At 45.4% G+C, this 23,290-nt stretch overlaps 1 protein-coding gene across 1 annotated transcript in view; it reads left to right on the top strand.

Annotated features, from left to right (window-relative positions):
• Window positions 1-22,961, top strand: part of VAT1L (vesicle amine transport 1 like) — a 124,309-nt gene extending 101,348 nt beyond the window's left edge. The window contains exons 8-9 of the mRNA XM_010983371.3: window positions 17,951-18,034; window positions 21,756-22,961. Of these exons, the coding sequence (XP_010981673.1) occupies window positions 17,951-18,034; window positions 21,756-21,854 (183 nt within the window). The 3' untranslated portion in view covers window positions 21,855-22,961. The remainder of the gene's footprint in view (window positions 1-17,950; window positions 18,035-21,755) is intronic.
• The last annotated feature ends 329 nt before the right edge of the window (window positions 22,962-23,290 follow it).

Here is a 23,290-nt window from a genome sequence, read left to right as displayed (position 1 = left end):
ACAGAAGATGATGGTAGCAAGGATGACAGTGGTCAAAAAGGGGAGGTGGAAATGGTCAGATGAGGTCTGGCTATTGAGTCAACCAGACATAATAGCAGATTGGATGTAAAGACTGAGGGGAAGAAGAGAATAATAATTAAAAAAAACTCCTAGATGTTTGGCCTGAAAAACAGATGAAGAGGGCTTGTGATGGGTAGAATCCTGGCCCTCAAACACGTCCATGTCCTAATCCTTGGAACCTGTGAATATGTTACTTTCTGTGACAGAAGGGACTTTGCAGATGTGACTACATTAAAGATCTTAAGATGGGTAGATTTTTCTGGATCATCCAGGTGGGCCCAGTGTAATCATAAAGGTCTTTATAAGAGGGAACAGGAGGGTCAGAGTCAGATAAATTTGAAGATGCTGCTGGCTTTGTAGATGGAGGAAGAGGCCACAAGCCAAGGAAGGCAGGTGGAATCCAAAGAAACACATTCTCCCTGGAGCCCCCAGAAGGAATACAGCCCTGCTGACACCCTGATTTGAGCCTAGTGAAAGCCACTTTGGACTTCTGACCTCCAGAATTGCACAATAATAAATCTGTGTTGGGTGTAGCCACTAAGTTTGGGGTTACTGGTCACAGCAGAAAGAGGAAACTAATGTAGTGGTGTGTGGAACAGTCCTTTGAAACCTGTAAGACACTAAACATTAACCACCATGAAAAACCAGGAATGACAGCAGAGGGGACTGTCAAATGGAAGCGTACTTAATTGTGTGGGATTTAGAGCTTCGAAGCCAGGCAGAAGGTACCAATTTACAGCAGGTCCTGCATCAGACGATGGAGGTATAGGGTTGAGCAACAGGCAGGGCCAGGTCTCATGGAGAAACTCACAAGCTGGGGAACAATTTCATGGCAGCTTAATGAACCCACCTCTCACGTCACCTCTAAAGGGACTCTGATCTAGCTTTCATTTTTGAGTGATAGAAAAATGCATCAAGGTGCTCTGTTTCCTTATGGCCACAAAACATTTCTTTAGGCCCAACTTTTTTTCTCTCTTACCTCTGCCCCAACAAAGGTTATTGTTTCACTCGGTTCTGACTCTCATTCAAAACCAACCAAATGATTCACAGAGTGTATGGCATCTCTGAAAAAAATGATAAAAGTTTCATTTCAAGAGTGAAATTTCTTCTCAGTGGTATGAGATGTCTCTTCGTCTAATCCGGTAGAATTCTCAAGTGATAACCGAGATTTTTATGGAGTGCAATTAAGAAGTGTCATTACTGCTTATTACAGATAATGAAGTAAATTGGCAGGTAACAGAAATGATGTTCTACAGAATGACATCTCTTTGGGAAGTCGGGGGTAAGCAACATCTTCCAGGCACCAGGAGTTTTTTTTTTTAAACACTTTCTAATCAGAAGGACCCTGGAACCCTGTCCTTCCTCCACTGGTCATTCAATAATGTTTATAAGAAAACCTTACCCTTATCCCAAATCTCAGAGAGACATGGAGAGGGGAAGCGGGGGAGAGAGAGAGAATAAGGCTCAGAAAGGAAAGTGGGAAGCATGGGTAACAGGTTCAGATTTACTGAGTTGTGTCTACAGTCATCACTGCTGGGGACAGAACCGCTCAGTGAAATCAGTACTGGCTGTGAAATCAAGCCGACCAGAAACTGAAGCTTCAGTGTTTCAATCCATCTCTAACAATACCTGTTTGCAGGGCTGTTGAGAATTTTGATCTAATGCTGTGTCTAAAGTGCCCGGCACTGTCTAAAGTATCAAAGATGCCTAATGAATATTCAGGTCACTCTCCAGAGCATTCTGCCTCTCCCACTTTTTCTTGACCCCTCCTGATTTCCTCCTCCAAGGGTCAGTGACATGGGGCTGGGTGAGGGGAAGGCAGGTAAGAAGAAAGTAGGAAGTGTGGTAAGGATGTAGGGAGATCGCAGCACTGATGACTTTTCTTGTTAAGTCCCTGGACTGATGGGGGAAAGACGTCATGGGTAGGGTGGGAGCTTCCAAACCCTGGATATTCCCGGTTACTGGGATATCCTGAGACTTAAGGTTATAAAACACTTGTACTTCTGTAGCCATACTTTCTCCACATTAAAATCTTCCAGAACAATACATATCCCATGTTAGAGATGAAGAAACCGAGGCTCAGAGTGGCTTCCTGACTTGCCCAGAATGACAAAGTTCAGTAAAAGGAGTCAATCTTCCCAAATTAGGATGCAAGCAGCTCTTTCTGCCATACAGAACCTACCTCCCACCTTCAGGTAAAAGCCAAAAGAGAAGAAGCGAAGTTCTGAGACCAGGAGAAAAACCTCTTGGACAGGGTAAGTTGGGTCTCTAGATTCACACGAATCGAGGAGACACACCGAAGCCCCTACCAGGTGAGGATTCAAAAGAGGCTGTTAAGACAAAGGTTAAGGAGAGTTGACACTTACCTAAGGAAATCAGCCCAAACACAGGAGACAAAACTATAATCTCTTGAAGGAAGATATTAAGTCATTGAAAGTTTAGGAACTGGGAAAGTGTGCAAAAATAAAAAGCAAAGCTCTGAACAGGAGGGATGTTTACCTATTTCATGACCCAGTCAGGCACTGGAAAAGCCGCTGATACTTGAAGTGAACCTGAACCCACCCAGCGAGAAGACCACAGCTTGGCTCACACCTCCCTGCCCCAGCACTAGCCGGCAGGTCCACCCAACTTCGTGCCAACACCTGGGAAAGGTGACTGTAAGAGCAGGAAGGGCAGAAGCCTTCCTCCTATGAGCAGGAGCCACGACTGCTCCCTCTAGAACACGGAGGCTGGGTTTCTCAAGGTGTGGACCCACCCCCGGGGCCAATTCCTGAGCCCTGCCTCCAAGCCAGCACATCACAGGTGATGGGAGAAGGGTCTGGGGTCTTCCACGTGATCTGCTCCCTGGCGACCTTCATACCCACTGCAAGGTGGGAACCTCTGCTCTAATTTCTATCTTCTGACTCTCTCTTGCCTACCAGATCCACATTCAGTTGACATTTATTGAGTTCCAATTATTTGCCAGGCTGTTTTAGGCATTTGAGCTACACACGTCAAAACACTGACCAAAAAAACAAAAACAAAAACTCCAGTGCTTACATTCTACTGTGTGGGGTGGATGAGTCAGGGAGGAAAATAATAAGCAATAAACCTAAATAAACTGGTTTTTCCACTTTATATTAAAAGGTGATAGATGCTTTAAAAAAAAAGAGAGACGAGGAAAGTGGGAACAGGAGTGGCAGATGGGGGCAGAGGGGTGAGTGGGTTCAGGTGTGTCCCTGGGTGCTGAGGCTTCAGACCTCTGCCCCCTCTCCACCCAGGGCTGCTCAGACCTGCCTCCTACTTCTAGAGGCTGCCTGGCCTGAGGCACCGCTGCCCCTCTAGGTCCCTAGGGTTCTGCCCACCGAGGACAGGGGAGTAACCCTTCCTTTGCTGGCTGGAATTTGTCACCACCTCTCCTAGCTTCTAACTGGCAAAGTGCCTGTTGGGAAAATAAGTAAAGCAAACCTCGTTTTAAATGTAGTCAGGAAGACGCGAAAGAGCTCTTTCCCAACACGTACCACTCAACCGGCCTCACCAGCAGGGAGAAGGAAGATGAGAATTACTTCGACCAGGGACGACAGTTTTCACCTGGGAATTTTCGCTCCTGCTTTGAAAAGCAGCAAGCTGCCCCCAACAACCTCTAACCCCGGCTTACAGCCAATGAGAAGCGCTCACAACGTCAAATTCTTCTACAATGAACTTTTAAATCAGACCAACAGCTTTGAAAAGAGGAAAACAGAGGCCGCCCCCACCCCCGGTCCTGGCAGCGGCGTTGGCCACAGGTTCTGAGCCCGCAACCCGAGTGTCCAGTCAACTTTTCTTCAAAACAACCCTCCCCAATTCCCTCCTAAAAAGGAGGAACGGTCTCTTCAGACTTGCCTGTGTTTCACCTCAGCCCGCCTGATCCCCTCAAATTGCAATTCTCAGCTCTTCCTGAATAAACCCATTTTGCTGGTAAAATAACCGGCTGTTTTGTTTCCGAGGTGGACACTGTCTGCACCTCTCTCTGGGACTGAGCACTTACCAGGTCTGCGGACTGCCGAAAGGACTGCAGCTTTATCGGAGCCGCTCTCGGCCTGGTGTGCGGCGCAGCCCGCGGGCACCCGCGCCCTCCGGAGCGCCCAGCGTTACGCAAGCGCGTCCGGCCCTGCGTCCGTCCTTACGTACGTACGTGTTTGCCTGGTAGATTAGAATCAGCTGTCGTGGGAGTCCTTCCACCAAGAAATCAGCAAGTTGTCCAATCAGGGCTCCCCCTCCCCTCCATTCCCGAGATTCGTTACAAATGTTTACCATCACACCAACGGTAACACAAGCCAGGCGCGCCACAGAGAAGGTTAATTATGAAGCCCCCACCTTTTCCCCAGCCCCTGGTGACCTGGGTGTGGTCCCCCTCTTGTTTCCTGCAACAAGTGCAAACCAAAGGACTTGAGGTTCTGGACCAAAAAGAGACACGGAAAGGCTTGGAATAATACAGACAGTGGTGACATACAGGGATTACATAGGGTGAAACATTGCTGCACTCAATTTACTGTCTTGTATCTTGGGGGCGGGGAGGGGGGTGTTGTTTTTTCCTAATAGTCATCACTCTCTTAGAAATCGGTGAGTTTCTAGGGCATTATAAATTCCAAGTATTTAGCAGAGCCAGCACTAAAATAGCTCATTAAAGAGCGTGGGTTGGAAAGAAGGATCACCAGTGTACTCAGCAGTGGTTTCTATCCCTCTTCTTTAAGATGCAGTCATGGAAATGAGATCATCAGAATTAAGGACGTTGCTCAGTGCATCTCAAGTTTTTCCACACGACTTCTCCACGGCAGGAGACAGGGAATGAACATTCTCAGCAGTCTAAGGCTGTAGTCTGAAGAGGTTTAAACAAGTTCAAAATGGCATGGAAAGCATTAATTAGTGACATACTTATGAACGTTTTAACAGTCAGATCTTGGGAGGGTTGAAAGCTCTGATTTGTAGCATTTGCTAATCTCCGGTGTAAAAGCTCCCCCCACCACCCCCTGGCCGTGAAGAACCTGCTGTCAACTGATTAGCTAAATTCTTGAAAATTTAACCAAGAATTCTCAAGAACTGGTATAAGAGATGTTCAACATGACGTTAGCTTTAAAATTAATATGCATTTTGCGTTCAGCGCAATGATACATCCATTCTTGATTAGAAAAAATATAATAGTTTTCTTTCTGCCTTCAAATGTTCTAGCATCATCTAGTACAGTATTTCCCAAGAGAGCTCTATTCTCACGTGTGATGACGTGGGGCAGGGCTTGAATATGGGATCACTTCACATTGAGTCACACAATGAGAAACGTATTTCCTTTGCATTCCTCTCTCATCCTGTGATTAGGTCAAGAGTAAAGTCAGCGGCTGCTAATACCCATTAACACCTCTCGATCACTCGCCCCCTCCCTTTTTAACAAAAGAGCAGACCTCAGGTTCAGGTGGTCAGGCAGGCAATGGCATCAAGCTGGTATGTAATAAGATTTTTTCCTTTTATGTTACTTACTATGTTTAGCTTTTAATGGCAAATAATACTGATCCCGCCCCCTCTACTTATGGAAGTTGTGCAGAGTTTTCTTTTAAACGTGTTACGAAATATGCCCTTTATACTAGGAGGAGGTACCTGGATGAAGCCAAAGTCACTTGCAATTAAGCATCTTCAGAAGATGAGACCCAGCCTCTCGGGTAGGCTTGTAGGGCCTTCTGGGGGCAGAAAGGCCCAGAGGCAACATTAGCAGTTAACTCCCTTCCTGTGGGAGCTCCCACTCCCATGCTGCTAAAGCAAACAGATTTAAATTCAAGCAGTATGTGCCATCACCCGCTGATTTGTAGCAGTTGCCAATGTCCATGCTGTAAATATTCCCACCATGGCCAATTTCAAGCAACCAAGCAGACATCACTGAGCCGAGACTGCGGCAGAAATGCACACAGTCAGCTTTCATGGACCAGCAAGGACTGGCTCTGTTACCAGGTCCTTTCCAGATTCTCGGACAGCAATACCATAGAAATGAATATATCTTTTTCACAAGACTTTTAGGCAAGCAAAGATTTTTTTTTAATTTTTTTATTGAAGTATAGTTGATTTACAATGCTGTGTTAGTTTCTGGTGTACAGCAGAGTTATTCTGTTATACACATATTCTTTTTCATATTTTTTATGATAGGTTATTATAAGTTAGTGACTATCTTTCCCTGTGCTCTACAGTAGGACCTTGTTGTTTATCTATTTTGTGTATAGTAATTTGTATCTGCTGATCCCAAACTTCCAACTTATCCCCCGCTCTTAAAGCTTTTTATTAAAAGATAGCTTCTGCACAGGGGAGAAGGCTGAAAAAAGGGCCACCTCCCCAAGTAGAAAGGGTGAGTTGCTTTAAAACAAAAGGAAGGATTTGTCTCATCATCACTGGTCATGGATTAAAAAAAAAAAAGACGTAAAAAAATCTATTTTTCCATCACCTGACCATAATGCTTGTGGATATTTTGTTGTTTTTTTTCTCCCAATATTTTCTTTCTGGGCATTTGGGGGTTTGTTTTTATTTTCTTTTGTTTGAGGGTTTGACATTTTGTAGAAATTATAATCAGACTGTAAAAAATTTTGCAAGCTGCTCTTTTTCCCTGTTTTATAGACCCTTTCAGCATTTTAAATTTCATGGCCATGTATTCTTCCAACAAATGAGTATGTCAGGGTTTACTCAACTGTTCCCCTGGAATCCAGGGGTTTTTTTAATTTTTATTGTGATAGCTGCAATAAATATTCTGGATATGAAGCTTTTTTTCCCATTAGTATTCCAGATGTAGGATTATTTCTTTAGGCTATATTCTCAAAAGTGGAGTTATTAGGTCAGAGAATTTTCAAGACTTTGCAAGGTGTTTTAAAGACCTCATAAAGACTCTGCAAACATTTCCTACACTACTTGGTGTGGCTATGACTTCAGATTTTTATTAATGTTGGTGAACTGCCTCCCCAACTTCTACCAAACTCTGTCTGCTTGGGGACCTTCCCAGGTCTACCCTCCGCCATGACTCCAGAGTTGTCCAAGAGGGGCCCCTCCAGGATCAGTCCAGTAGGACCACCCTGTGAGCCCGTTTGGAACAAGAGTGGCCCAGCCACTCCATCCCCAACACGTGGCCCTGACGGCTCAGGCAGAGGGGTCCTGAGCAGGAAACTGGCTGGAAGAAAAAACCTCCCTCATCCACTGACTTTTTTTTTCCCTTCTGTGTTGAGCCTGTTTTTGTCTCGTTGCCATGGCAACATAACCTCAAGGCTAATAGATACTCCTTGGTGCTTAGAGGAAAAAACTCAGCTGACAGACAGCGAGGAAGATGCAGGAAAGAAAAGGTTAGCCTCCGAAGCCCCTCCGCGCCGCTGTAAACCCGCAGAGATAATTAAAAATTCGACTTTAGAGTCACACAGACGCTGACAGAAGGAAGGTTCCAGGGCAGGCAAAGTCACCAGTTTCCAATGCTAATTAAAATGGACGAAGATAAATCAAATTATCTCAGCTCTTATCTCTGCTGGATGGAGAATCTTGCAAAACATAGGTCTTTTTAGAGGCGCTTTCTACCCTTTGGGGAATTATATAGCTTCCAAACAGCCTGAAATGATCTCAGAAGCCAGTGGGATTGACAGCCTCTCTCGGTATCTCATCATCAAAGCTTGTCAGTTCCCCCTCCACAGTCCCCCTAAATCCCAGTTCTCCATGGTCTCCCTGTTTCTCCCTGTCCCCTGCCCACCTGCAGGCATCCATCTCCAGGCCTTCCTCTCAAGACACGCCTCTGATTACATCCAAGTGAAGACATCTCCTAGCCCCAACCCCGCCGAAGAGAGCCCAGCCAGCCCACAGCGTTCCTGCGCACAATGCGCCCCACACCAATGCTCACTCCCCTTCATGAGCCGCCCTTCCCCTTTCAGGACCCTGTACTGCATTTTCTCTTCCTGGAAAGCGCTTCCCACCCTTAAAAGCCCTGGGCAAATGCCGTTTTTCTCTAAAATGAGTCATTTCCTCCCCTGGGTTTGCCTGCCTCTCCATTCACACCTAGAATATAGCTCTTCCCACGCTCTCCCTCCTGGATGGAGGTGTCTTCCCACCTTGACAGCCTGGGGGTCTGTCTGGGGAAGGGGCTGAGTGCATTCACCTCCCTGAATGCTGCCTGGTCCATGCTAGGTGTCCAGTACTGGAAGTTATGGCCCTCGCAAAGCTGGGTTATTTGCTGAAACAGGTACATTATTCCATCTGGGAAGATGGAATAACACCTTGGCCTCCAGCACCAAACTCCTAAGGAACCCAAACCTCTCATTGATACCATTAGCATCAAACATATACAGTTGAGCATTTGGGGGCTGAAATTGTTGTTACAGTTGTTGCTTGGGGAATAACGCTCAAAGTTCTTATTTTATAACCTTTTTGGAGAATTCCAAACATATTCAAAAGTAGCAATAGTAGAATGCTGACACCCCCCGCCCCCGCCACGTACCCATCCTACGCAGCCTCTCTAATGATGAACATTTGGCCAATTTGTTTCCTTTGTTGACTCCCCTCCCCCACTATTTTTCTGGCATATTTTAAGGCAAATTCCAGACATGATATCATGTCTTCTGTCAATATTTCAATATCAGTCTAGTTGAAAATCCTAGCTCACTTCCCTACTATGTCTGTAATCTTAGGCAGGTTAATTAACCTCCCTGATCCTTGCATTCTCTATGTAAAATGAGAATAATTATAGCACATCCATCACAGGGTTCTAAAGAGGTGAAAACGGACGGTTTTACAGAAAACTTGACACTTGGCATGTGCCCAGCTTGTGTGCTAAGTGGTCAGTGGTAGCCACTAAGATCACTATTATTACTGAATCTATAACACAGTCCCAAGCATTTGGGACATGAAAGACATAGAAGTAAATCCATCAGTCACCATAGCTCTGGCAGTAGAAAGAGAGCAGACTGGCGTTTGAATAAACTGGAGCCCCAGAGAAACAGGAGGCTGGAAAAATCACTCTGGAGGGAGGTGATGTCTTGAGCTAGACAGTAATGGAGAGTGGAGATAGCAAAGACCTCCTCTGACTGACTAGCTGTAGCGGGGCAGGTGTTTTCTACAATTAAAGATTGAGTTTAGATTTTGGTGGCCTGAAGAGAGGAAGTTAATGGAGGGGAGGAGGTGTGAGATAATTAGTTTCCTCTTAGAGACATTGTCTTTACAGTACTGACAGGACGTCCTCTGATGGGGCATCCTCTGATGGGCCGTACTCTGGTGGGACGTCCTCTGACGGGATGTCCTCTGATGGACTGTCCTTGATGGGACTCTCTCTGATGAGGAATCTTCTGATGAGGCATCCTCTGATGGGGCATCCGAGGAAAGACACCTGGCTGCTGGTCGACAGCACAGGGCTTCTCTTGTATAGCTGGTGGTTCGCTTTACTTTAAAGTCACAACCCTGGGAAAGGCTCCAGTCCCCAGCCCCCCACGAGCTTCCTCCTGTCCCTGCTCTGTGACCTTCCTTCCCTATTGTGACGATCAAAGTGGAGTTGGTGCTTTAACCGCCATCAGTGTTAAAGCTTGCTCTGCATGAACACATGCTCAGTCTGGACATTTTTGAAAACACAGAGAAATATGGTCTCACTTCTATGTGGAATCTAAACTGTCAAACTCACCGAAGTAGAGAGTGGAATGGTGGTTGCCAGGGGCTGGGGGGAGGGGACGAGGGAGGGGATGGTCACAGGGAGCAAAGTTTTATACAAGGTAAGTAAGTTCTGCAGATCTGTTATACAGCATAGTGGCCATAGCTAGCAATACTGTATCGTACTCTTAACATTTGCTAAGAGGGCAGAGCTTATGTGAAGTGTTCTTACCTCAATATAATAACTAAAATAAAGGAGGGGGGAGAGAAAACTTTGGGAGGTGATGGATCCATTTGTGGCCTTGCTGGTGATGGTGCTTATCTCCAAACTCACTGAGTTTTAAACGTTAATTAGGTACAGCTTTTCACATGACAGTTATACCTTAATAAAGTGGTTTTCAAAATAAATAAAATAAACAATAGACTAAAGTGTAATGGAGAAAACAAAAACTAGCCATAACGCTACCACAGATATACTCCCCCACTGAGAATTAGCTGACCCAAAAGTCCACGCTTCCTAGGTGGAGCGACTCTTCAAGAGAGAATGGAATAAGTGTTATAACCAAGGAACAGTCATGGTGTGTGGAGGTACAGAGGAAATCACACATTCTGAGTTCTACAAAGCAGTACGCAGGACCCCATACCTCCCTACCTCTCCACCTCCCGCACCCTCCCTGGCTCCATGCTTGGCAACTGTGCACGAAGCCCTGGAGTTCCACTGAGATCAGTTTGCAGCCTGGATTCTCCAAATCCTACTGTTTAACCTTGGGCAAATCACTTAACCTTGCTAAACCTCAGTTTCATCTCCACTGTTCTCCACGAGCAACAGGGACTCAGGAAGAAAGGGTAGAATATTTTGAAGCGGCCCTGATTGACAGTCTGACAAACTCCCACTGACCTCACAGGGTTGATGTAATGAAATGAGATCATACAGAGGAGGTGCTTGGCTCGGTGCCGGCACTTGCTAAGCCTGCGTCACATGTTAGCTGCTGCGATGATAATGAGCAATGGCCCCCACCACCCCCTGGAGGTACCACTTCTGCCTCTTCCTTTAAATGTACCTGATTTTTAGATTCGGCTCTCTCCTTGAGACACTTCCCTTCTTCTAATAGAACCTACAGGCAGGTGGTGACTCTCAAATCACTACGGTCCTAGGTCCGGAGCCTCTCGCCCTCCCCTTCCTTCCTGTCTAAGTGGGAGGATCCACAGGAAACCCCCCTTCAGTCAAAGTGATGGAGAACCAGCATTCTGTAGGAGCACTTTGCAAATGTCTCTTAAACAAACACAACCACTCTGTTATTTCCACTCCTTACTTAAGAGCATCCCACAGTCCCCAGACATCTTGTCCCAGGCAGATCTTCTTCTGTTGGCCACCTCTGATTTTGCACCGAAGGCACCCTAACCCTTGTCTAAATTACAGCTATGTCTACATGACACAGTCAATGTTATCTCAGTTCTCTTAGGCACTAAAAAATACCCTCAAACACCTGCAAACAAGCTCTTTCTCTCGAAGCCTAAGGAAAGGTCACCTCTGCCTTCTTAACCGTACTTTCAAAATTGTCAGCAGGTCTGGCTGTCATCCCTTCGAAAAGATGAGAACTTTCAACACTTTGAAAGTCTTTGACCTCCTTACCGTTCTAAGCATTTTGCATAGCTCTCATGTTTGACAGTTCCAGGTGAAAACCTTCAGGCATCGTGGAATTGAATCGTTATCAGTCTGGGAACGAATAAAACCAGTATTGTCTGGAAGCAGGGGAGTTACATCATTAGGAAGGAACTGGAGTCCTCCAAGCAAAAATAAGAGTTTCTCTCCCTGGTTGGAGGGTTTTGCTAAAGGACTGAAGGCAAGAATCAGCCGAAAACTATATTCTGTAAGTTCCACCATTGTCACCTGGCAGGAGCTCATGTTAGGATGTAACCCATCTCCAGTGGACCTGAGGCTCTTCAGCAATTCAAGAGGATTTTCAAAGCGTAATGACCATCATCACTCTCTGTGCTCTTGTGGCATCGATGACTCATTCTCTGAGTAGAGCAATATTTCCTCAGATTATGTCTACGTCCTTCTCTACTGCTGAGTGACTAACTTCTACTAGAGCTTCAAGCCTCCATGTCAAAGTTACTTCCTGCTGGTAGTTTTCCCTGGTTTTCATCCTTCTCCCAACCCCAGCTGCTTCTTTCTGTGTCCATCACACTTCAGACATCTCTCTTAAAGACTGTACCGTATGCATTTTTCTGCAGGGAACGGACACCCTCTCACGCGTTTTCTAATCCTCCCCCTCAGAACTCACACTTTGGAATAAGCATCCACAGAGTGTTCACTTCAATTCTACTCTATCATGCAAATTCAATACTGGGGACTATTGTTAAATAAAGTAAAACACACACTGGAGGCAATTCACTAGATTTTTTTTTTTCATCTTTTGCTTCAGTTCGAAATACAATTGGACAAGAATATATAGTTTGGCTTAAATGTGGACTGTAGATTTCTGCTGAACATTCTGGCTTTTGGTTCAGTGCTTAGTTCATTTGAACTCATCATGACCGTGATACATATTTAATCAACAAAGTCAGCGTCATCCAAGTACCCAGAGGAAAAGGACCAGTTACTTCATCCAGATTCTATTGCCTTGATTTTCTGCCTTCCCTCTTCCTCACTCTCCGATTGTTCTTTGTTCTCCTAAGCCAGCGCTCCTACCCCTTGCCCCTAAAAAAATCCCCATTGGCCGTACTGTGGCCACGCAGATACTTCTCTTAAAATAGCAATTTACTGTTTCATTCCTTTAAAAGTATCAGCTATCCATGCAGGGCCAGAACTAGAATGGGTCAAGAGAGGTGACTTGGGTACAAAATTTATGGAGACGCTCACTCTCAGGGGCTGAACCACCACTGGAATGACCCTGAGATTGATCGCCTCTTTAAATGCCCCACTCTCGTCCACACTGTACAGGATTGCAAAGACCCATAGGCAACTAATCTCAAAAGAAGTTGTGTCTACCTTCTCAGTGGGTCAATCCATGGTCCCTGACATTTTACTTTTTCCATCATTCTTCCACGTAGATCAAAATCTCGGGGCTCTCTCACTCTAGACTCCTGCAGCTACTTAGTGCACAGAAGTTCCAGATTTCACATCTACCTGCAATGAGTGTGTTACTTTTCAACACTCACCTTGGATTTTAAGCAATCATCAATCCCTCCCAAAGATGGACATCGTTAATATGATTCATCTTCCAGAGACGACTTGGGTAGAGGAGCTTCTTTATTAGAGTATTACTCATTTCTTCTTTTTCAAAGCTTTTAATTTATCATCTAATAGGTACAGTGATCCGTGAAATAATTCGTCTTTATTTTTTTTTTCCTATTCTAGGTGGCTAGGCTTATTACTATTCAGAGCACAAGCCAAATGCTTTGGTTATTAAGTGGTAGCATTTGTACCCTAATGAATTTGTGCCTTTCACACCATTCAAAAGGAAATTGAGTATGGTGAAATGTTAAATGAGACCCCCCCAAACAAAGGCTGAGCACTGTTAACCCTCATTACTCAAGTGTGAAGTAACTGACCACTCAGTTACAAGGTGACTGGAGAGTCTAGATTTGTCTGATCTGCTATCGGCAACTGCATCCTTGCAAACTCTTTGGAGTGTAGAAGCAATGGCTCCAACCAACCTTCCCAGCATCTTGCCCCACATTCACTTTCGTTCATTTTCCTCACGCCCACTAGCCTTTTTGCAGTATGCCCTTTCATATTCTGCTCCCTCTGCTTGGAATGGTCCTCTCTCCCCTCTTGTCTGAGCTACATCCTACTCATCCTTTAAATGCCAGCCCAGTGATCACTTCTTCAGAGAAGTGTTTCTGGATCTTCCCAGCCAGGTCAAGTCCCCTATTCATGTCCTCATAACACCATCAACACCATCTTAGAATTCTCAAACGGCAATCTTACATTTACTTGAGTCATTCCTTGATGATTCAAGTCTGAGTCTCCTGGAAAACCTGGGAGGATCTCATAGGTGTTGGCTCGCCATCGTCTTCCTGGTCTTCTAGAAACCCACCTCTCCGAGTTCCACTACAGACAAAAATAAGAAAAATAAGAATGACCACCACTACTGCTCCTCTGTGAACTCGTGCAGCTGGTGGCAACTATATTAGGCAATGCTAGGTCTGCTAGACTTGTCTCTCTTTTTTTTTTATAATTTAAGTATAGTTAATCTATAATATTATGTTAGTTTCAGGTGTACAGCAAAGTGATTCAGATATATACATATATATATTCTTTTTCAAACTCTTTTCCATTATAGAGTATTACAAGATATTAACTGTAGTTCCCTGTGCTATACAGTAGGTCCTTGTTGTTTATCTATTTTATATAGACTATTGCACATCTATTAATCCCAAACTCCTAATTTATCTCTCCCTCCTCTTTCCCCTTGGGTAACCATAAGCTTGTTTTCTATGTCTGTGAGTCTATTTCTGTTTTGTGAATAAGTTCATTTGTATTTTTTTTTAGATTCCTCATACAAGTGATATCATATAATATTTGTCTTTCTCTGTCTGATTTACTTCACTTCATATGATAATCTCTAGGTCCAGCCATGTTGCTGCAAATGGCATTATTTCATTCTTTTTTTGGACTGAGTAGTATTCCATTGTATAAATATACCACATCTTCTTTATCCTGTCATCTTGATGGACATTAGGTTGCTTTCATGTCTTGGCTATTGTAAATAGTGCTTCTATGAGCATTGGGGTGCATGTATCTTTTCGAATTAGAGTTTTCTCCAGATATATGCCCAGGAGTGGGATTGCTGGATCATATGGTAATTCTATTTGTAGTTTCTTAAGGAACTTCCATACTGTTGTGGGTATGTAAAATTGGTGCAGCCGATACCGACTTTTCTCTTGAATGCGATGGGAAAAAGTTCCAAGCAGAAAAGTGCCTTAGAAAAATCTCTCTGGTAGCCACAAGGGAGACAACTAGTTTTCTGGAGGCTGTCACCCCCCTTCTGCTGGGTGCTGTCATCGACCCAGGCACCTGAGTTTATAAACTGGTAACTTGGGAGCAAATCTCTCTTTGCAGACTGGACCCTTTGATGATGTTATCGGAGGGGAGTTTGGGGGTACAGACAGCAGAGCCCCATTCTGGGTTTTTCCAGAGTCCTGAAAGGGGCAAACTGCTCTCGTGATTCCCACAGGGTTCCCACACTGTCCTGACTGCAACCTGTGACAGACCCATTCGATTTTTCATCTTTGGATTTCTCATCTGTTGAAACTGTGATGCCTATGCTCACCTGAGAGGTTTGAGGTGCAGATAAAATGAAGCAACACATGTAAAACACCTCATGCTGTGCCTCATAAAGAATTGATCACAATATGGTAGTCTCTTTCCTTCTAAGACTTGTCATAAAAGACTCTCACATCTCCAAGAGCAGCCCAAGAGGATATAAACTCAAACAGCATAACTGGGGATCAGACTCCTAACCCTTTCTCCACCCCTCACGTAAGGAACTTCAAGGAGTCAGCTCATTTCAGAAAGAAATGTCTAAAAAATATGCAGATCAGAGCCAGCCCTGCAGGGGATTATTTTCCAGCATCACAATAAGCTTTAACTGGTAAGAAAACAGCTTTTCTGTTACCCTGGGCTCTACCTTATTGGAGAAGCAGCTTAAAAACTGTTCCTAATCTCCAGGGAGTTACCAGGTGCTTAATAACTTGCCAGGGTTATAAACAACTGAATTCTGAGAAAGTGTTATGTGAGAACCAAAGGAAGCAGCACAGTCTGGGCAGAACTGGGAAAAAGCATCGGTTTTTCAAGACAACCCTGAGTTTGAACTACAATTCTGTTGCCAAGAGCCATGTAAGCTTTGGACAAATTGTTTATATCTTTGAGCCTCAAAGTCCTTATCTGTAAAATGGGTACAATATATATCTTGCAGGGTAAGAACAATATATTCAGGGTAAGAACACATTAGTTATCTATTGCTGCATAACAAATTATCCCTAAAACTTATTGGCTTGAAGTAACATTTATGATCTCAGTTTCTGGGCAGGGCTTAGCTGGGTGTTTTGGCTCAGGGTCTTTCCCAAAGTTTCAGTCAAGGTGTCATACAATGCTGTGGTCTCATTTCAAGGCTGGACTAGGGCAGAACCTGCCTCCAAGTGCTCTCGTTGGCTGTTGGCAGGATCCAGTGCCTCTTGGGCTTTTGAACTGAGGATGCTGGTTCCCTACTGGCTGTTGGCTGGAGTTCTCCCTCCATTCTTTGCCATGCGTCCTCTCCTTGGTCTGCTGATAACATGGCAACTTGTGTCATCAGATTAAGAAGGTAAGAAGAGTCAGAGCAAGAGCGAGACTGCAAGATAGAAGTCACACTTTTATATAATCTAATCCTGGCAGTGACAACCCGTCACTTTGGTTGTATCCAGTTGGTTAGAAACAGGTCGCTGTGTTCAGCTCACATTCAAGGGGAGGGGACTACACGTGGGTGTGAGTATCAGGAGGTAGTTGGGAGCCGTTTTAGAAGCTGTCTGCCATGATATTTAAAGATTCTCAGTCAATAGAAGCTATTGTTATGACCAAATACAAAAGCACTTGGAAAGTGACATTCAGCACAGAAACTGAAGAAATCTCCTGGATTATGCATCAGGGTCAGGAAATTTAACAATCATATGACACTATCACTCTATAAGGAGGTTCATTCTAACCAGTGCCAGATTGTCTGAAGACTGCGTTTAAAGATACTTTTAATTTATATCAAATACTGGTTTGATAACATGTTACCAAATAACAATGTTTGGACCTTAGAGTGAAAAGGCATCCATTTCCCCTACATAATGTTTCTTCACATCTCTCAATGTTTTTCTAGTTATTTTAGGATGTCCATGTTTTTATGAGGATGTAAATAGGAATATGAAACTCCATTTTCTCATTTAACAATATAATAAAGGCATTTAATCCTGCTGTACATTCTTTATAATTAGCACTTTAACAACTACATAACATTTCCACTCAGTAGATAAATGTAAGAGCTGTGGTTTACCTAACCATTCCTTTCTTCAGTGACATACAAGATGCATCAATGTTTTGTCACTGAAAGCAACGCTGCGACTGAGTATCTTTTGTCAGATTAGTTTTTTGCCCCATAACTTGAATTATGTCTTTAGGATAAAGTCCCAGAAAAGCACTTTGAGTATGCACATTTTAATGGCTCTGTCAAGTTTTTATTCAAATGAGAAGATGGCTTTGTTTTTTATATAAGCAAACACTGATCCATCAGCCCCAGATTGAGTTCCTCAATGCACACCTTAGCTTATTTAAAAATTTTTTTTTTAAATTTAAACCATGGCATCTAGCCTATAAGCAACACTTAGTGAATATTTTTGGACTGAATGAATGCGTAAACAAAAATATTTAAAACTCTGAGACTTTGGGAAAAATATTTCTACTAGATCTATTATTACTTTTTTTTTTAAGCAAGGGATGTTGTATTTCCAGGTAGATTTCACGAAGAGATGTGGAGGACTTACCCATGCCAAGCACTGGCATTCTGCTGCCCTTTCCTTATCTCATTTAATCCTCATAGCACCCCCTACAGTTCATTCTCCACACAGCAACAGAATGAAATGTTCAAAGCATAAATTAGATTACATTACACACTTGCTTTTTTTTATTTTAAAGTCCCAGGAGGCGTCTATGTACTGGTCTGACAGACTCCCATCATTCAAAAGGAAGCGGAAGGTCCTCTTCACTGGGGAGAATGCTATTTCTGGGGAAATCTCTACTTAGATGGAAAAACAGAATTCCACCCAACAACCAGGAACCACGGGAATTTTCCTGAATGTAGTTCAGCTGGGGTAATGGGTCATTTCAGCCAAACCATGAATCAGAGTTATATAACATTTAGGTAAGCTGAGGACAAATGACCCTCGAAAAATAATTTTATTGTTCAAAACTTACGCTGGCTAATGTGTCCTGCCTCTCAGCAGCATGTAACTCCTGGAACGCCGCAGGACCCTCCTCTCCCAGATATTTTTTTAAAAGAAATGTTCATCTTTTATTTCTGCAGCTGTCACTCTCATTTTTTAGACCCAGGGAACCAAGTTGCTTGCATAAGATCAGAGAGTGTGAGTGACAACCAGAATTTATTTGCACCCGCTGTTGGAAAGCACCGCCAGCTTAGTTGCTAAACTTGAACCGCAGCGCCCCCTGGTGGGCAGCAGGTGGTTTGACTTTTCCAGGCCCTATTTTCACCTGGGCGACATCTCCCCTAACCGGTGCTACTGTTTTTCTCTCCCTGTCTCTCAGGTGAAGGAGGCCATGCAGCGGATTCACGACCGAGGAAACATCGGCAAGTTAATTCTGGACGTGGAAAAGACCCCGACTCCACTGGTGAGTGAAAAGCAGAGGGATCCGTTCATTTCAACACCAGAGGGTCCATCAGGTGGCACAGAGAGAAATACAGGCATGTCTCTGCTGGACCAGGGCTGCTAGAGGAGACCAGCGGTAATCAAACCACTGTGCAACGAGGGGTTAGTCACAAAGGGGATGAACACTAAGAAGGAAAGGAAAATGCTTCAGTGAGAAGGTTTCAAGAACAATCCGGGGGCAGTCGGGAGAGAACAGAAACAATGACTATTAGACACGCTCTCTCGGCTGCCACGAGTGGGAGCGATTCCTGGTGAAATTTAATAAATCCATATTTAGGTACCTAACAGAATGATGCCAACTGCCTCTGAGATGCCTCCTGCTTTTGTCTTACCAGGATAACAGCCTTACATGCAGGGACCCACACCAGGAGTGAGGAATGTAGCACTCATATCCCAGACACTCTTGCAAAGGTCCCGTGAGGGGGCTCTGCAGTGTGGCGGTCAATACACAGACTGCATGAGTCCAGAGCCCACCTCCGAGCCCTTGTGTGTGACCTGGGCAATTCCTTTGCCACTCTGGCTTCAGTCCCCTGTCTATAAATTGGAGATGGATACATTCTCATAAATCACTTAGAATGACATGCACAAAACATTGTCTCCTACTTACTAAGTTCTAGGAAAGATTTAACCAAGAAAATACCTAGGAAGTGTTTTTTGGTTTGTTTTCTCACAAGTTTAGTCTTAGAGCTGAATCAGTGGTTGATAAAAAAGGAAGAACTATAATCTTGGCCTGTTTTAGGCCAACGTGTGTAATTTTTCAAAAGTGTCCCTTAGCTTTTGTAACCAGAATATGGTTTGGGTATTATGGCCACGTTACGCAATGAAGGACGATTTAATGAAAGGATGTTTTACAAAGTGTAAGTAAGGTAACAATATGGATACATTTTGTAATGCCTGCTAGGCTCCAGGACTGGGCCAGCAAATGTGTGAAGGCAGATGAGGGGTCGAGGTTAGGGAGGAGAAGGGGGCTGGGATCCTGGATCTTCTGTGCACCTGCATTCTGTTCTTGTGACCAAGTCTCTTTCAGCCCCATCAGTAGACAGGGTCTTGAGCCATCTTGTACAGCTTATTGCTTCCAAACAAAATAGTTGGTACTGGCTTCCTGCTTGTCCGCTACACATGAGGTCCTGCTGACCTGAGGGCTGGTAGGAAGTCCTTTTTGACCACACAGGGATTCTCAACAGAGCAGGAGCTGAAAAGCCCACCTTTCAGGGTGAGAGTCTAGACCCTGCCTTGGCATATGTCACTTTCCTTGTTCCTGGATCTCAGGAAGGCTTTGACCCCTGGTACTTAATGATGATGGAAAATGGCCCAAATCAGATCTGTGATATTTGGAGCATTTCTTGGTGGTAGGGACCCTATCCCATCTGGTTGGAAGACTAGGCTCAAAGGAGAGGGAGCAGGTAGTCAGATCATTTCTAGGGTGAGCAGCAAATGGGCAAGGGTCAAGGCACAAGGTCAAGGCTCTGCAGGAACATGTCATTCCCCACTGAGCAGATGTGGGCACAGGAGGCAGCGAGGGGCTCCCAGAGGCATTTTCTCCCATTGGAATGACCACTTTCAGAGCTCAGGCTGAGTCAAGGGCCCTGAACCTGCAAAACTGAACATGCCGCAGGGCACACACCCGCCTCTAGAAACTCTCTGGGCTGTGAGGCGTGGGGGCAGCATAAGGGGAAGGGGAAGGTAATTGCTGCTGACGGCTCTGGAAGTGGATTTGCCAGGAGGCACCCGAGCATCTCTTCAGCCTGGGGCTTTCTCTGGATGAGGCTGGGCCAGAGCAGAGCTGGGCTCTTCTTATAACATGCATGGAGTCAGAGCCGAGAAGAGGCTGCTTCCTCTCAACCCCACTGTATCAGAGGGCAGCCCTGCCCCGGTCCCGGCCATCTGACCAGTGCCTGGGAGAACGATGGTGACCTTCTCCGCAGGCTGCTGACCTCTGCTGCCCCACAGCTTCTTCGGTTACAGCACCTGAGTCTCCCTCTGCACTGCTGTGAAATAGAACAAACAGCAGTAGTGGTTACTGTTGCTACTATGTCCTAAGTGTTGAGAACAAGGAGGGATGGGCGTGACCCACCCTGCACATTGGTGAATGTGGAATACATGCTAATAAGGGAGAGCTCTTATGACTATGTATTCATGATTCTAAAAGTATGCATTGCATACTTACTGTGGTCAGGCACTGTGCTAGTTGCAGGGTTAAAACTGGAGGAAAACAGGAGACCAGGTCATCTCCCATGGGGTACCATTCCCACAGGGGGGCAGGTGGACATCAGTCATCAAACCAGACAGATAAATGGGGCACTGCAGCTATGGATTCGTGCCACAAAGAAGGGCTCACAGTAGGGGATTGTTCCCACTAGGGAAGTCTGGGAGGGCTTCCCCGAGGAAGTGGGCTGAGTGCTAAAGGACAAGCAGGCATTCAGTAGGCAGGAAGATAAAGAGATGGTGCCTAAGGAAGAAGGCACAGTGTGTGCAGTGGCCAAGAGGGGAGGTCCAGCTCCAGGTCAGACACGTGGTTGGTGGTGGGTGGGTGGGTGGGGAGGATGGGAGGTGGGACTAAGGTTCAGGGGCTGATTCCTGTTGGTAAGAATAAGTTGTGAGAGCAGGAAGGGACCCAGGTTTGGGAGGTCTGGGGGTCAAGGTAAATTACCTAGATCAGGACCCAGGAACAGAAAAGAAATCTGAGGCACCGTTCATAGAGGGGGCTGTAAATGGTTAGGACCAGGATGTTTCAAGCATCTGTCAGATGCTTCAGATACATCATTTACCTGTTTCACTTGGTTCTCAAGACAACTTTACAAGGTGGGTTTATCCCCATTGTAACAGTGGAGGAAATGGAGCTGTGCCAGGTACTGGTGAGGACAGGTAGGTAGGTAGATGGATGGATAGTTGGATGGATGGACGGATGGATGAATAGATAGATAGACAGGACCAGAAAGAGTCCCACAATTTCACAGAAAGGATGTACCAGTGGGGAAATATAGACAGCAAAGGAGATACACATTTATTAACATTGTTCTATTGCTCTTCCGGATTGTAGCAAGTGACAGTATCATGATTTAAACCCTGGACGGTCTGTTCAGTGGATGCTGTCAGTACCCCCCATGCCCCTCAGCACTCACAATTCCCCTGCACACTGGCGGTATGCTACTCCTGGCCCCTGGCCCTCTCTGCCTGAGAGCCTCCTCTGGCCACAGGAGATGCTTGGGTTATGCACAGAACTGGCCAGAATGCCAGGGAGATAATCCACCTTCAGCCCTCCCTGGCTCCTTCCTGGCTCATGTGGGGCAACCGAGAGGCATGTCCCTCACTGCCCCCTAGTGGTCCCCCGGAGGACTGAGCCCAGTTGCCTGTGGCAGGAGCTATGTATTAACACATCCTGTACTGGCTTCCTTGCCGTTTCTGTCTCCTTTCCTTACTCCTGACCAGTGCTCCCTGGGGTCATCTCCCAAGTCCTGGAATCATCTCCCTAATTCTAAATACTTGCACTCAAATGCTATCTCAGAGTTTGCTTCTGGGGGTGCGCAACATAAGTCAGCTAGTACCACACTGCCTTCCTGGGGAAGCAGGCGACCCTAGGCTTAGTCCTCAGAGAAGTCCTACCCAAAGGGCTTCATCAGATGCTTGAAGAAGGTAGGAGACAGACTGCAGAGCCCTCTCAAGCATCCTCTGTTGAATTACAGATGGCCAATGACAGCACGGAGACCAGCGAGGCCGGAGAAGAGGAGGAGGACCATGAGGGTGACAGCGAGAACAAGGAAAGGATGCCCTTCATCCAGTAACCCAGGACCTCGGCAGGAGGACATGCAGGGTGGTTTGGAGGAAGAGGAGCTGGCTGAGAAAGCTCTCCTGTGCCCCAGTGAACAAATGTTGTAGTCCAGTGAGTGTTGTGTTTGTCTGCAGTCAGCTGAGCTAAAAAGCTGTTGATTACCGTTGTTTCTGAAATTAAGTGCCAATCCCATTCCATGCAGTATTATGTCCCTCCCTGATCTGTGTGTGACACTACCTGCTCCCCTGTTTCAAAACCGTCCATCTTTGGGTCCTTCTCGACAGTTCCAGAACAGCCTTGCAAATTAATATGAGCCCACAGGTCCAGTGCTTAAGAGGCCAGACCCGGGCAGAGACAAGTTTGGAAGGAGAGGTGTTATCACAGAGCACTGTCCAGATCCTCGAGTTCTTCAGGCCAATGACACTTTCTGCCACCAGCCACCCATGCTTTGGACAAGAGCACTTGCCAATTTGGCTGGCAGGAAGAGGGTAGGCCGGGAGATGTTTCCACGAGCCCTTAAGTTTAGGATCTCTCCAAGCAGTATTTCCTTTCTTCCCACTTAACAGGCAACCTCCCTACAGTCCTTCAGTTGCTTCATGGTCAAAAGGTTGAAGCATCCTCCTCTCAACCTCTGATTCTGAATCCCTTCACTGGTTCTTAGCCAAAAACATTGGGGAAAGAGATGTGGAATTTTCAAGGATAGAAGATGGGTCAACTACCCACATGTGAGGACCAGCCCCAGAGATTCCTCCTCTGAAACCATGTCTCATGAGCAAAGTCCCCCTTCTGCCATATATAGTCTATTTTCATTTTAAGAAAACTCACCCGGTGTGGGACTATTTCAGAAGTCATTACTCAAGACACGCCTATGTTTGCTTGCTTGCCATTGGCATGACCAATTTTGTTCTTTTCATTTCTTGGTACTGAATAGTCACCTTTACCTTGGCTCCCCCTTTGTAGACCATATTTGAGGGGGGAAAAATCAATGAGTATCTCTTTTTCTTGCCAAAGCAGGTTCCAACATGTAACAAACTCTCATGATACAGAAGGTCGATGTTTAGTGTCTGATGCCCAATGTGCAGTTCCTTTCCTCTGAAATATAAAATTATGGTGCAGACTCTTTGCAAGGCCCTGCTTTTTGGAAATCAGGGACCAGATTACTTGATTGTACACCCTTGATTAATTTTCCAGCTCCTCAACCCTTATAAGAATCCCACCCCCAACTCCCACCCTACTTGACGTGGCTTGAGGTGAACAGTTCCTCTGGAGGAAGAGAAAGAGGCCCAGTGTCTCCATGGAGGTTTCCCCCAGTCCTACTGGCCCAGAGGGTGGACTCCATCACTCATAAGGCAAGCTGGAGACACAAGGAGCACGCATGGTTAGCACCCTAACTCACTTGCGTTCTAGAAGACATCGGAGGGTTCCTACAGTTCCTGCATTGCCCGATCT

The sequence above is a fragment of the Camelus dromedarius genome, chromosome 9 (genome assembly GCF_036321535.1).
Source record: "Camelus dromedarius isolate mCamDro1 chromosome 9, mCamDro1.pat, whole genome shotgun sequence".
Lineage (NCBI taxonomy): Eukaryota > Metazoa > Chordata > Mammalia > Artiodactyla > Camelidae > Camelus > Camelus dromedarius.
Note: the sequence above shows the minus strand (reverse complement) of the source record. Positions and strands in the feature narration are given on the sequence as shown.